The 15037-nt window shown below is 34.2% G+C and overlaps 1 protein-coding gene across 1 annotated transcript in view; it reads left to right on the forward strand.

Annotated features, from left to right (window-relative positions):
- The window catches only part of LOC129801030 (serine protease nudel-like), a 45538-nt gene that overhangs the window by 15440 nt on the left and 15061 nt on the right, over positions 1 to 15037 (forward strand). Inside the window, exons 7-11 of the mRNA XM_055845787.1 lie at positions 3205 to 3604; positions 3721 to 3868; positions 8210 to 8512; positions 12283 to 12560; positions 12644 to 12780. Of these exons, the coding sequence (XP_055701762.1) occupies positions 3205 to 3604; positions 3721 to 3868; positions 8210 to 8512; positions 12283 to 12560; positions 12644 to 12780 (1266 nt within the window). The remainder of the gene's footprint in view (positions 1 to 3204; positions 3605 to 3720; positions 3869 to 8209; positions 8513 to 12282; positions 12561 to 12643; positions 12781 to 15037) is intronic.

Consider the following 15037-nt stretch of genomic DNA (forward strand, 5'->3'; position numbering starts at 1 on the left):
GTCGTACAAACGATTTAAGCAGATAGATTAGAGTTCCGTCTAAATATTGATGTGCATTTTTTTGTATCCGGTGAAATTTTTACAGTGAAAATGGGCCTCCGAATTGTCGAATCAATTATTATACAGGAAGGCCAAGGACCCAACTTGTATAAAAATCGCCACTGAATTTCCATTTTCTTCTTGAGGAAAATCTAAGATTTTTCAGGAACTATTTGAGGTGGGATTATGAACCTAATAAGTCAGACATTTTTTTGTCATAGTGGAAGAATCGCTTCGGTTTGTGTGTTAATCAGAAAATAATCACAAACCTTGAAAATCATTTTACAGTATCAAGCATTTGCACTTTCCCCTATAGGTGTGGCCTATATTTTTTATATATGAGTTTCTTTAGGCCTCTTTGTCAATTGCACTGGCATAAGTGCGTCACTTTAAATGCAAACAGCCTCCCATCCTAAATTAATAATCAATATTTGAGCGCTTATACTTAAGAAGGTTAACAGCTCTTTTATAGGGCGTTACCAAAAAAATAGGCGGGGCTTACTTAAAAGGTTAAATATTCAAAAAAAAAATCAAAAATAAAACGTCGCTGGAGAAAAGTTTAAATAGACAAATAATTCTAAAATAAACTATTTATATAACGCATTTTTTATTTTGTTAAGAAGGTATTTTTAAACCGTTAGAGTCCTTTTCTAAAGTACTTTTAATTCTTGTTTTAGTAATAATATTATAATTAAATCGCTAAAGAAAAAAACCTTTCAAGGTCATTTTAAAGACGTATCTCTCTAAATAACGCCTTTTCGACTTTTTTACATCATTAAAAAAAAGGTCAAAAAAATAGTAATACAGAGCTGTCTCGCTATATGCACAATTTGGGTACTTTTTTTGACAGTTCTCTCTCTGAATATGCACAACTTTTTTTGAAATTCCCAACGGTTTTTTTTTCTTTTAATAAATTACCATTTTTTTATTGTTCTAGAATTTCCCGTGTTATTTTAAATATAATGCTCAACGCACAATAACTTTTGTTTACAAATATGTTTTCAAAATTTCCTATGAGAGAAAACGAGATAACTAGATCTCTGTTTCGTTCACTCTCATTAAAATGTCATAAACATGTTTACAAAACAAAAGTTATTGTGCGTTGGACATAATATGAGACAGAAAAAATAAAATTAAGAAAATTAAAAACAAGAAAAATTAGTTGCCAAGAAAATAATTTTCTTTATTACTTTGTCAAAATGTAAACAAATTGATTTTGAATGCAACCGACACAAAAGCTGTGCATATAGAGAGTGTGCATATAGAGAGACAGTACTGCATGAGAAAGAATAATATAATTTGAAAATATTCTTTAATAAAAATTTTGGAAAAAACATCGCACGTTACACAGGAAATGGCTGATGTAACTGGTGATTCGAACCCGATACACTTGCATTATGGAACAAGTGCTCTATAACCTAATCCATTTTATTAAACTTTTCTTCATTTCTTTAATCAGGAATTTTTACTGCTTGAACACAAAAAAGAGCAGTTATATAATACACACTTTTTTCAACTTGTGACACGGCTGTAGTCAAGGTGAATATTTCGTTCTTGGACACCTATGTTCGAAAACCATTTCGATATCGAATTTTCGAATAATAAAGTTTAATCACTTTGGTGAGCCCATTTTTCAACTGATTTGCTTAAATTTGGATTTTTTTCGGAAGATATTTAAATTTCCAACTCGTAGGCTAAGTGTGCCAAATTTCGGCATAGTTGCATATAAGCACCGAAGTCCTAAGTTTGAAATACAATATTTTTAATTCGTATTGATATTTTTTGTTACTTCCTTTTCGGGAGGCTTGTGTGGAACCTTGAAAACTATTTTATCATCTTTGTTTTCTTTAAATCACTTCCTGAAATATTGAAAAACTAATAAAAATACAAACATTGCTTTGGGTAGTATTCCGGCCACTTTGTGTGAAATACCGGCCACCTTTTTTCTGACCACCTTTTGTGAAGCAATGGATTGAAAATTTCAAAACGTCATACGGAACGAGTTTAATATTTTGTTTAATAGGTTTATATGACCCACAAGCCCTGAGATCTTCCGTGTAATTTGTCCTGAAGACCTGAAGAATAGCATCTCAAATTTACGCGCAGATTCCCGTAGCAATTTACCCTTCCTGAACTCTTCCAATGCCTTTTTGAAAAAAAAAATTGAAAAAAAAAACATAAAATGAATAAGAAATTTAGGAAAGCAAAAGATGTTGCCGGAATAGGCAACACTACCTCACCGGATAGATGCTCACAAAGTATATACTTTTTTACGTGAAATACAGGATCCAACTGGTAAATTTTACCCGAAATTTAAAGATTGATTCACTATTAACATAAACAGAAATAATATTTAATGAAAACTAATCAATTTTCATGTAAAACACCGAATGAAAACCTTCTGCACTTCACCATAAATCACAAGACTGCTAGAAATACAATCGATCTGTCATATTTTTTGTGAGACTCTTTCCACACTGAGTTTTTACAACACAATTTAAATTCAAATTATATCTAAAATTGAGCGGTCTTTGTGTTAATACATCCTAAAATGAATAAATATTTAAAAGCGAAATGAATTCATTGACTATTCGAAGATTACATACATAATTTTAATTAATTTATTTGCATGGCCGAAATTACACTCTAAGTGGCTGAAATTAGAAGCTGGTCGAAATTTGGCACACTTCCAATATGTTGCAGTTTCTTATTTCGAAATGTTTTTTTTTTTTAAATTTATCAATCGATTTAATCGGTAGTAAAGCGGTATGTATAGCCAAAAAGCATGCGAAAAGATAATACACGGATAGCTCTTTCTCGTGAGTTCGAGCACACCGCAAAGATTGGACGCTTTGCCATCTCTTTCTAACTATCACTCCCACAATTCTTTGTAATTTAAAGGAGAATTAGACTTTTTTAGTTATTTAAACACTGGTAAAAATAAAAGGATCACAGTGATCCAAATTTGATCCTTGTGTAAAGGATGGACCAAATTTCATACTTTGAATGCACATTTATCATAATAGAACATATTAATTTGATCCATCCTTTGCAAAAGAATCAAATTTGGATCAATTTGATCCTTTTATTTTTACCAGTGAAATAGCAAATGAGATTGCTAAACATCCCGACTGATCAGTCTGAGTATTGTAAACTAACTTCCAGAAATCACGAGGGATCTTGGTATCCAGTTTGTGGTGAAGCTTCTCAGTGGACCAAAGAAGTCTGTCCAGAAAGCAAGATGAAGTCCAGTGATTCTCCTTCCTTTCGAACATCCTTCCTAAATTTACGTCTCTCTGGGCCATTTTTGCGTGAAGCTAAATCTATGGCAATCACCGATGGCTCCTTCACTTCCTCCTGCGCAGAAAAGGTTCTGGAAGTGGAGTGTGAGCCAATGAAGTGCGGCATAAAGTATCATGATAAATTGGCGGATGATATTCCCGAAGGTGCTTCAAGTCGAGTTGTGGGTGGTTTGGGGTCAGGGCACTTCGCGTGGCCATTTATTGTGGCCATCTACAAGAATGGCGTGTTTGTGTGCGGTGGAACAATTGTTAATCCACATTGGGTGAGTTTTGGACAGATTTATTGCTGGCAATGCAAGTGATCTGCCTAATAAGACTCCGGAACCTGTCCGGATGAAAGTATTTTTGACTTGTACCTTTGGCCTTTTTTTTGGTTCAGATTATAACTGCTGCTCACTGTGTTCATCGCTTCGAGAGGCACTTCTTTGAGGTGAGAGCTGGAATGCTGAGGAAACACAGCTACTCGCCAATAACCCAGATCACCAAGATCTCACATGTGATATCCCATCATGAGTACGACAAGAATGGTGAGTTCTTTTTTGTACCATCGAGATCGAGAGTGGATGGTGTGAGTTTCTTGCCCATTGACTTTCATAATCTGCAAAGTATGCGAGTACTTTTTGTCCAATGACGATGTATAAAAAAAAACCCATCCGATATTCAAGAAACAACTTTCAATTTCAGTTTTGTTTTGTGATTAATTGGAATATTTTAGGTGGACCAAATGAGAAGTAAATAAGGTATTTATTCAAGTGGAATTTGAAGCTTAAATGCCACTGAACGATAAATCAAACCATCTTAATTTTTGAGTACATGAAAAGTAATACCCAAAAATGTGACAGGATTAAAATAAAACCAGTTTTTCTATAAAATACTTTTAGCTAAAAATTGCAATTTTTGGCTTAATTTGCCCAATTTTTCAAAATTATTTAGATATGTTAGCTAAAATATTACTAAGCTGGTTGGTAAATATTCTTTATTTAAATGACTTTGCGAAAAAAAGGATTTTGTTGAGTCCAATTAAAATTAAAATTTTATTATTTATTTAAAATATTCATCTCAATTTCAGCAAGATAGGGTAAGTGTGCCAAATTTCGGCACAGTTGCATGCAAGTGACAAAGTCTCAAGTTTGAAATGCAATATTTTTAATAAAAATTGAATATTTTTGTTACTCTTTTATAAGGACTGTTGCTTGGAACCTTGCAGACAGTTTATCATCTTTATTTTCTCTGAAATCATTCTAAATACATTTTAAAATGAGAAAAAATGTAGACATGGAATTAATTGCCTATTTCGGCCACCTTCATTCTCATAGTTCCTTGCCATTCCAGAATTCTTTCAATGTCTTTTTCAGATCATCTTGTTTGTCGAAGCGACATTTTTTGTTATTTTTTTGCATTGTACAATCTCAAGAGTATCTAAAAACTAAAAATTCATGGAAATTCAAGGAACAAAAAATACAGTAGACTCTTTCAAATTCGGGCATTTGGGACCGAAATGTTAACCAAATTAGAGAGAAATTCGGGCAGCAAATTGTTTGAAATGCAACGATTTTTTGTTCATCTGCATACTCATATTCAGTTTACATACTCATTGCTATTATAAATTTCATGAAAACCCCTTAATAATGCAAAATCACATCAAAGCTAAGACAAATTATAGCAAATTTGAACATATTTGCTTCATTTGATAATCATAATAAAACTTGAAAAATGTCAATAAACTTTTTTCGAATTTAAGTGCCGCCCCTAATTAAAAAGTAGCCCGATCTTAAAAGAGCCGAATTAGTGAGAGTCTACTATATGGGCGAAATTGCAAGCTGGTCGGAATTTGGCACACTTACCCTACATTTCTTATTTACTTGCCAAAATAACATAAAGTCTTATTTAAAATCCTTAAAAACAATCTTTTAACTCTTGTGCATTTTTTACTTAATAAAAAAAATTAATGGCTCATTTACGATTTTTTAAAAACATTGAGCTAACATTAAAAAACAACGGGAAATCAAATAAAATGATTTTCTTAATAAAGTGATTCAATGTCCAGAGTCAAATGCGAGTAATTAAATAAATATTCAGCTCTAGGATATCAGTAAGTTTCCCATTGAAATGTTCTAACAAAATGCATAGGGGAAAGCACGCTACCTTCAGACAACTCAAGCTTCGAACAATTCATTTTTTCTTTCAACGCGTTTTTTGATTAATTTAAACCATTATTATATTATAAATGCTGAATGAAAAAAAACATGGATCAAATCCATTAAGATTATAGAAAAAAAGGGGTGGCAAAGCGTCCCAGGCATTGCGAAATGCTCTAACTCGTGACTAAGATGCTATATACCTCAAAACTACTTTCGCATCATTTACCGTTTATTTATTTATTTATTTCGTTAATTTACGCATTTTCATTGCATTTCTTAGACAAATTTTCAATTACCGTATTACCTTATCTCATACTCGGTGGCACTAGGTGAAAATAATATAAGAAAATTGAGGAAATAAAACTAAAATTCGATAAACGGTGAGCAAAAAAACTGTAAAAAAATTAATCCTAGAGTTTTTTTTGCTCACCGTTTATCGCATTTTTCTTTTATTTCTTCAATTTTCTTATATTATTTTCATCTAGTGCCACCGAGTATGAGATAAGGCAATACGGTAATCGAGAATTTCCGGAAGAATAGCAATGAAAATGCGTGAATTAACGAAATACGGTGAGCATTTTACTATCAATGTGAATTATTTATCGGCTATGAACCGGTTCATTACCGGTAAACTATTTTTAATTAAATTTTTTGAAAATTCTTTAAAATGAAGTTTTTCTCCTAATTTTAAATGGAACTGAGCCTTATTATCATACAATTCAGATTTACAATTGATTTGTTTTGCTAATTCATTTTAAAAAACGGGTTGAAAAGTGTCCCAGACTTTGCGAAATGCTCGAACTCGTGACTTAAATGCTATACCGCAAAAGTACTTTCACAACATTTACCGTTTACCGGTTCTCAACCGATTTGAACCAATTCATAAATCTCTCAAAAGATCCCACAAAATAGTTTTAAAAGTAATAGGAATGATTTTCAGATAAGATTTTTATCGGTTATGGACCGGTTCATTACCGATTGGAACCGGTTCAGTTTTATAGGAAATTCCAAGACCTTTCCAACGACCCCAAACATGGCTCCATTTGCTTGATAAATGCGCTCTCTAGTGTCTTTTTAACCTTTGACCTTAAAAAACCGTTATTAGGAATAATTTAACGGTATTTTCGTAGGGGGAGGTGGGGCTACATTGAGCTGTGGGGCTACATTGTTATACGATTTTTTCTCATATTTCCAATGACAACTGAGTATTAAAATGATGTAATTTGGATACACAAAATAATTGTGGATCTAAATAAAATAATTTTAAGGCCCAGCTTCATTTAGAAGTAGGCGAAAAGTCGTATAACAGTCTAGCCCCACAGCTCAAAGTAGCCCCACCTCCCCCTATATGGACGAAATTTTCGCCTGGATAATCTCTAAAACATATCGTCGGTTGCGTCTACCTCTGTCGTATCTGCATTTTTTTGTGTCAGCATTTCACGCAAGAGGGGACGTCTGTATTGTAGCTTGTCCCGAATGCAGATACAAAACAAATGCAGATACGACAGAGGTAGACGCAACCGACGATATCCAAAAATGAAAAGAAATCGAACGATGCGTTTTCGAGTAATCCCAAAAAAGCCTGGTTTTTTTGTGGGGAAGCGGAGAGGTGGAGGAAAAGTGAGGGGCATGTTAACGATCCTTGGGTCTACTTATGGGGGGTCCCCCGAAGATCCAGAGTCGTTATCTGTAACCGTTTGGCCTCTAGAGCTGGCGACAGCTGGACGGACAGACGGACAAACAGCGTGACGACATTTTTCAGAAATCGCCTGAAACGTGAAGATTTGTTGAGAAAAGTTGTCTACGGGGCGTGGAAGGTGGAAATTTTGGGGGGAGAAAAAATCGAGGGATTATAATACTGCTCTCTCCGTGGAGTTCGAGCAGTAATTTAGTTGTCCGAAGCTTAAAACATACGAAAATATCACGCTTTCCCTTATAATATCTTATACATCCGTAAAGTGCAAACTTGAATTTCTTATAAATTTGTTTAAATATGAGTATATTTATTTTTCAGTCTTGTATATATATGTATAAACATCCTGTGACATCCTTTCGAATTACGTTAATCCTAGGTCTTTCCATTTCGGATTCTGTGATAAATTTCGACATATAACAGGATTTTCTCAAAATACTTGCGATATCCATAACATAAACCGGAAATTGAAAACTCTAGCTTATAAAAGAATTTCCTTAGTGTATTCATAGAGAGAGAATTATATTTCAACAGTCATGCCAGAAGAAATCACATTTTCTACCTCTCATGTCGACTTTATGTTTACACGGAGGAGGAAAATGCGAGGAAGAGTATGGGATTCTCTTTAAGCATCAGAAAATCCTTCTGTTTTTCCTCATTCCACTTTTTTGCTACATAATCTTGCTTAAAGGGCACAATTTATATTATGAAAAATACCTCGTGTAAGGAAGTCTTTGTGCGACAAAGTTTAATGGATTTTTCGTTTGTGGTGAAATATTTTCCCATTCATGACACTTTAAATCATTTTAAGCTCATTTTCGTTGTCCTTTTAACCTTTCATCTTGACCTTCAAAGTGTACAAAACCCTTAGAATACCCTCTGGCTGCTTACTTGTACGGGAAAAGTCCTAATTGATGCTGTGTGTTCGAGTGAATCCTTCTGTTCATCCTTGACTCACATCTCAGATGAAAGTCCTTGGAAGAGAAAGTGAAGAGGATTTGTTGTTTTTTTTTTTATTATTAATCTCTCAATAGCAATGCACAACGATATTGCTCTTCTCCGGACGGATATTCCACTCCAGTTCAATAAATACGTACGACCAATTTGTCTCCCTGACTTTGGAAGAACTTCAAAGGACAGTGATTGGATTTGGGCGCCTAAGCCTGGGACTCTGTGTACTGCTCTAGGTTGGGGAGCTGTAAGGGAGAAGGGTCCAGCTTCTGACCAACTTCAGGAGGTTCAGATTCCGATTTTACCAGAGTGCAAGGAAGAGCTAGACAACATCGGAAGGAGTTTGTGTGCTGGGGAGAAAGCTGGAGGACGCGATGCGTGCCAAGGTAAGGATTGGAGCGATTGGAGAAAACAAAGTAATAATTTTTGTAGGACTCATATTTCCCGCCTTAGAACAATAAATGCTCTACTAAGGCAACCCTAACCATTTGAGACGTAATGTCTTATTTTTGGGCCGGCGTTTCTAGTGGTTGAGAAGACGACTTTATTAGGTTTAGTCGATCAAACGATCTCAATGAGAACAGAGGTCAATTCTCAATGAAAGGTGAAGGTGGTTGGATTGTATAAAGAGGTCAAGACATTTTTACCGAAAGCTAAGACTCGCTTTAATGCAACTAAATTTGACCTGATCGTTGTCATAAGGGCTGTGTTATTAAGAAAGGGAAATTTAGCCGTATTCTAAAATAATCTGGGGAATGGAATATGGAAGACAAATAGAATATCACCTAATTCTAAGACCCCATTAACAATCATTGCCGAAAACCGAAAATCGATATCCATAATCGTTTTCTCGGGAGTAAACCGAAATATTTAGCAAGAAACGCTTTTTTGAACCTATGTTGACTTCTAGGATGATTAATGACTTGCATCTCTTCTTCAAAACTCTTGGGACTTGAAAGACAAAATATTCAAATATTCGAATTTTAATTAAATAGTGCAATTTGTACTTGTGTGTACTTGTAGGGTATTTAGGGATTTATGAGAAAAAGTGGAAAGCTTCAGGGAATTTAAAGAGATAATTTGTTCTAGGAAAACATTCTTAGATTCCTTCTTTAACACCAACAACCTAGGATGTACCGTTATTGAGATAAAACAAGTTTCATAATGATCTTCATCTTATGATATCTCAGAAACTTAACATTATGGACAAGTTTCTTCGAAAGAAATATTCAGAAGCCCCTGAGGAACAAAAGTGTACTCATCATTTTCCATTCCATGTTTGATTATTGCACATTGTTAAATCTTAGCTGAAATTTTAAATTTTTCTAATTCTAATTCTAATTTTTCAAGGGAAGGATCATTTTAGAGTTCAACATATTGGTAAATTATTTAGATATGGCTCATCCATGCAGTATTCACGTTATTATTTATATTTGCATTTAAAATAAAAAAGAACAACTTTGGATATAGTTATAGGGGAAAGCGGGATACCTTCGAACGACTGGCTGAAGCTTCGGACAACTCAATTTCTTTTCTATCTCCTTAATGGAGCTTTCTAGCTATTATATTACTCCCTCCGTTCCGAAATAAGTCGTACGTTTGGCGAAAAATTAGGGATTAAGGAATGGTTTCAGAGAATGTTTTTGTTATTTGCAAATATCTTATGTATGAACTGTCCTCCATGTTCAAGGATAATATGGGGATCCTTTCACGATGGTAAGTTGAGGAATCGATATGTTGAAGTTGTCCATTTTTCGCGTTTTTTTCAAAGAGCTCCGGTAGATAGTTAATTACTAAACAATGGACTGTGATTAACATTACAGGCTAGAATTTATTCTAAATTTTTAGTATGCACAAGTAGAGCTCAACAGTTATAACCGATATGGCATATTTTTATTGCTCAAATTTTGCAGAATGAGCAATAAAAGGAACATCGTTTTCTACGTGTTCGAATATCTGGATGCAAAATGGTGCGAGATAGGGACTTGGGACCTTCAGTGGACCCCCATAAGTTGACCCTGGGACAATTTATATGTTTCTCTAAAACATATACAGAATTGAAGAAAAAAATCGCACGACGTGTTTTCGAGCAATCCCAAAAAACATGATTTTGGAGGGGAAGGGGAGGGGTGGGGGCAAAATGAAGGACATATTAATGGTCCCGAGGTCAACTTATGGGGGGGGGGTCCCCCGAAGGTCCCAAGTCTGTATCTCTCATCATTCTGCACTCATTTTAGATTGAAAATAAAACGCCTAAAATAAGACATTTTTAAGACATTCGTTCCTCAACATACCATCAAGATTGGATCCCAATTTTAGTACTGGACATTAGCAATAATTCTTTACAAGAGATAATTGTTGATACACAAAACATTTACCAACAAACTTTCCCTTAATCCCAATTTTTCCCAAACGTATGACTTATTTCGGAACAAGAATTTTTCCCAAACGTACGACTTATTTCGGAACGGAGGGAGTATAATATTATAATGGGTCAAGTTTATTAAAAATATATTGAAAAAATGAGTTATTCGAAGCTTGAGTCGTTCGAAGGTAGCGCGCTTTTCCCTAATCCTTGGAAAAAGCCGTGACCTAAAATATAAGGGCACAAAAACTTTTTATTGTAATTGGGAAAATGACCGGCTTATGCATCGAATGGTGTGGGCTCCAGACTGTCGCGAGCTATCCATTCTACACCAGACCCCAGGGAGTCAACAAATCGATCTTACGATGGTGATAAAGACCATAATTTCCCAAATTTAAGTATCAGTGTCGAAGTCAAATTCTCGTAATCGTAAAGTATTACTTCTCTTCGGAATATGACAATTTCGTATGAGCACCGCTAGGAGAACTAAAATCGAAAAATCAATTTTCAAAATTTCGATGTCGAATTTCTTGAAATTTACCATTTTCAATTTCCGTGAAATTTGGATAAGTTATAGCTATGCTATCTTAACTGGGCTAGAATCTTCAAAGCTATTTTACAGTAGACTCTCGCTAATTCGGCTATTTTAAGATCGGGCTACTTTTTAATTCTGGCGACAGATAAATTCGAAAAAATTTTGCTGACATTTTTCAAGTTTGATTATCAAATGAAACAAATATATATGCTCAAATTTGCCATGGTATGTCTTAGTTTTAATGTGATTTTGCATTATTAAGTGATTTTTATGAAATTTACAGTATGTAAACTCAATATGTGTATGCAGATGAATAAAAAATCGTTGCATTTCAAATAATTTGACGCCCGAATATCTGTCTAATTCGGGTGACATATCGGTCCTAAATGCCCGGATTTGAGAGAGTCTATTGCACATTGTACGTTTTTCAGTTTTCTTTATTGGGATTCTCTACAATTAAACAAACCACACAAAAAAATATTTTGTAAAAGTGTTCGTAAATGTTTGTGAATTCCTATGGGGGACTTACGAAATGTTCGTAAATCGTGTAACCCACAAACAAGTTCGTAAAAGTTTGTCCTTTTTTCACAAACATTGTTCGTAACATGATCACGTGACGAGTATTTTTTGTACTTTTACAAACTTTTGTTCGTAAATGTTCGTAAGCAAATAAAAAATGTTCGTAAAATTTTGTCATTTGTTCGTAAATGTTCGTAAAATGTTCGTCAGTGAACAAAAAAATTACGAACAAATGACAAAATTTTACGGACATTTTTTGTGTGTTTACGAATATTTATGAACAAATGTATGTAAAAGTACAAAAAATACTCGTCACGTGATCATGTTACAAACAATGTTTGTGAAAAAAGTGCAAACTTTTACGAACTTGTTTGTGGGTTATATGATTTACCAGCAATTCGTAAATCCCCCATAGGAATTCACAAACATTTACGAACATTTTTACAAAATATTTTTTTCTGTGTAGTAATAAGCCTAAATAAACCTATGATAGCTGAGATTATTTACAAGCGATCATAGTTAATTTTACTCACTCAGTTCAACCATCGAGATCAATTTTATCAATGTATAAATCCTAATTCACAAAGTTCTACTTATTATTGAAGTTTCGTTTATTCCAAATTTCGAACATGACTGTAAAGAATCTCAACTACCATAAGCTTATCTAAGGTTATCACTGATTTTTAAATTATTTTATTGAATAACTCAAAATCATAGAGAAATTCCCCTACAATTAGGCGACAGCGGAGGACCTCTGCTCTGTCAGAGTGCGACAGATCCACAAGAATGGTACTTGGCTGGAGTTATCAGTCATGGGGAAGGATGCGCTCGACCTAATGAGCCAGGAGTGTACACAAGAGTTGCCCTCTACCTCGAGTGGATTCACGGGCATATAAACTCAGCCACTTTGCCAAATCAGCAGCCCAGGCAAGTGTGCCCTGGTTTCATTTGCATCTGGGGTGGACTAAGATGCATTCCCAAGAGTTACCACTGTGATCAGCAAATTGATTGTCTCGTAAGTTTCCCTTTTATTGCCACTTTCCTCGTCTGATATCGAGCTGCAATGTGAGACTGGTATTTACATGGACCTTTTTGCAGGGTGGAGAAGATGAAGTGAATTGTGAATATAGTGAAGAAATTGGAGCTTCTTGGAATGAGACCATGATAGAAATCAATTCCAGTGAGAGTGAAGAAGAAGAGTTGGATTACAAAATTGAGTTTTTCACCTGTTTTACGTGAGTAGGAATTGATTTTCATTGAATGTTGAAAGGATGAAATTTGAGGGGCTTTGTTCTTATCTATAGAGATATGTTCAAAGCCTGTATTATCAAAGAAAACTTTTCTAATGTCTACGAAAATTTTCCACGTGGCTTTGGCAATTATTTTATGGGAAACTTTAATTATCTCCCTATTATGTACTGATATCCATTTGAAAATTTAAGGGTAAAATCCATTGCTTAATTAATGGGACTATAGCGATTAATCAAAATTTGCATTTTGGTGCGTTCTCATACTTCTGTCTCTTGCATAAATCATTCGCAATTAATAAATCATCAGCTTTTAGTAAAATTCATTGCACGTGAAAACAACATAATCAATCAATTTCACTCTCTGCAATTTTAGCTCTAAACCTAAACCATTCTAAGCAACAAATCCATTGTGGATTCTTTTCGCAGCACTTTTTCTTTCATTTTTTTCCGCATAACAGCTTATCGCAATAATGGGGTAGATATTTTGTGTTTTCTTGTGAATTTATCTTTCAAGAAAAAAAAAACTTTGAAGTCACTTGAGAGGCTCAGTACTAAATCCATTTCCTTTGTATAAGAACCGAGTGAATTAAAATAGCAAATCTTCTCTCAACGTACTTTTGCCTTTACCATTTGATGTCAAATATGGGACAGCTAAAATTGTTATCCAGATAATCCAGCTTAGATTATAATGCTCCTTTCTGGAAAAATTATTTATTTGTTTGTTGGATTTTTCTTGCTTTTTAGTGTTTGTCCTACATTTTATTTATTTAGAATTTTTATTTCCCCACAGAGTTTGCTTTTACAAAAATTTCAGATGTTTTGTTCCCATGGGACTATTTTAAGTTTTAAAGGATAGATTTAATTCAATTTTTTTATGACCATGGAAAATTGATTGTTCATCGGATGATTGAAGCCAAATATTTATATAAATTCGCCCAAACCCTTTTTTTCTTTGAAATATAAACCATTAAACTTTAAACTAAACCTCACATGTCCTTAAAATATCAGTTTTGAAACTTGGCTGACAAATGACTACTAAATAATTTCCAGAACGCAATCATTCCCTCTTTTCTTAAGCCTAAAATGGGTTTAAGTTGATCCTCTGGTACTGTATATATAATCCATAAAATATAGCGGTAAAAAATCGGATAAGACTTATGCAAGGAACACCTAATAAGCCCTATGCGTAAATAGTTCGGTCCTATTTTAGAAATATTCCCGAAGGATCATCTGAGTCTATTTGGATCTTCAGACTATACACCAATATCTTAAATTTATTTATTATTTTCGTGTAAGGAAACTGAATGTTCGTAAAGAAAAACAAATTTTCAAACTCACTGAATTTTATTGGCCTGAAGTGATCCATTTTTTTTAACAAATTAATTACTGTTGAAATGATTTAATGATTTAAAATCAGTGTTTTGAAATCAACGGTCGATAAATTGTGGACTATAGAGCGATAGCCTATAGCGGGGCTCTACTGTATTCTTTCTTTCATTTAGAATCATGATAGAAAAAGAATTTTAGCAATAATATTAAAGAAAATTAGTAAGATTACGATAATATTAATATATGCGCAAGAACCTTACCTACTGCGATGCTTTTTTCTAACTCCGTTGAATTCGATCAAACTCGGATGCTCATTTTAAGGAAAACTTTAATGCAGTTGTGTTATGTGAAATATCCAAGACAATTATGAAACCATTCCGTGAGGTCTTCAGCAGTAACAGTGTAGCTCTTTCCAATGAAAAGGATTTTGGTTTATGCTTGCTGAGCTCTGGATGACGCTGAAGAAAATTCCAGAACCAAACGTCTCCGGGTCTTACATCTGTAAAAATGGTTTGGAATTTTGTAGATCTCACAGATGAATTTGACGCTGTCCAGTCCAGAACTTGTTCCTCTCCGATGGGATGCCAGCCATCCGCACATCCCAGGATCCATTTGACCAGTTCTTTTTCCTGTTCTTTTGATAGCGTTGTGGGCCTGCCATTGGGGCACTTTTTCGGGTATTTGTCGGTCAATTTGTTGTGCAGTGTTGCTCTTGGGACATTAAATGTTTTGGATGCATATGCTATGGTAAGAAAAACCACTAAACATTTTCCAGCGACGATCTGTCAACAGCAAAATTTTCTCGGAAATTACATTTTTAGCACACAACCCAGCTGAGACGAGTTTGAAAAATATTTGTTTCACCCACTTATTAAACCGATAAAATTAAAATTTTTGGTTTTTCTTAAAGAAG

This window comes from Phlebotomus papatasi, chromosome 2, assembly GCF_024763615.1.
Source record: "Phlebotomus papatasi isolate M1 chromosome 2, Ppap_2.1, whole genome shotgun sequence".
Taxonomy (NCBI): domain Eukaryota; kingdom Metazoa; phylum Arthropoda; class Insecta; order Diptera; family Psychodidae; genus Phlebotomus; species Phlebotomus papatasi.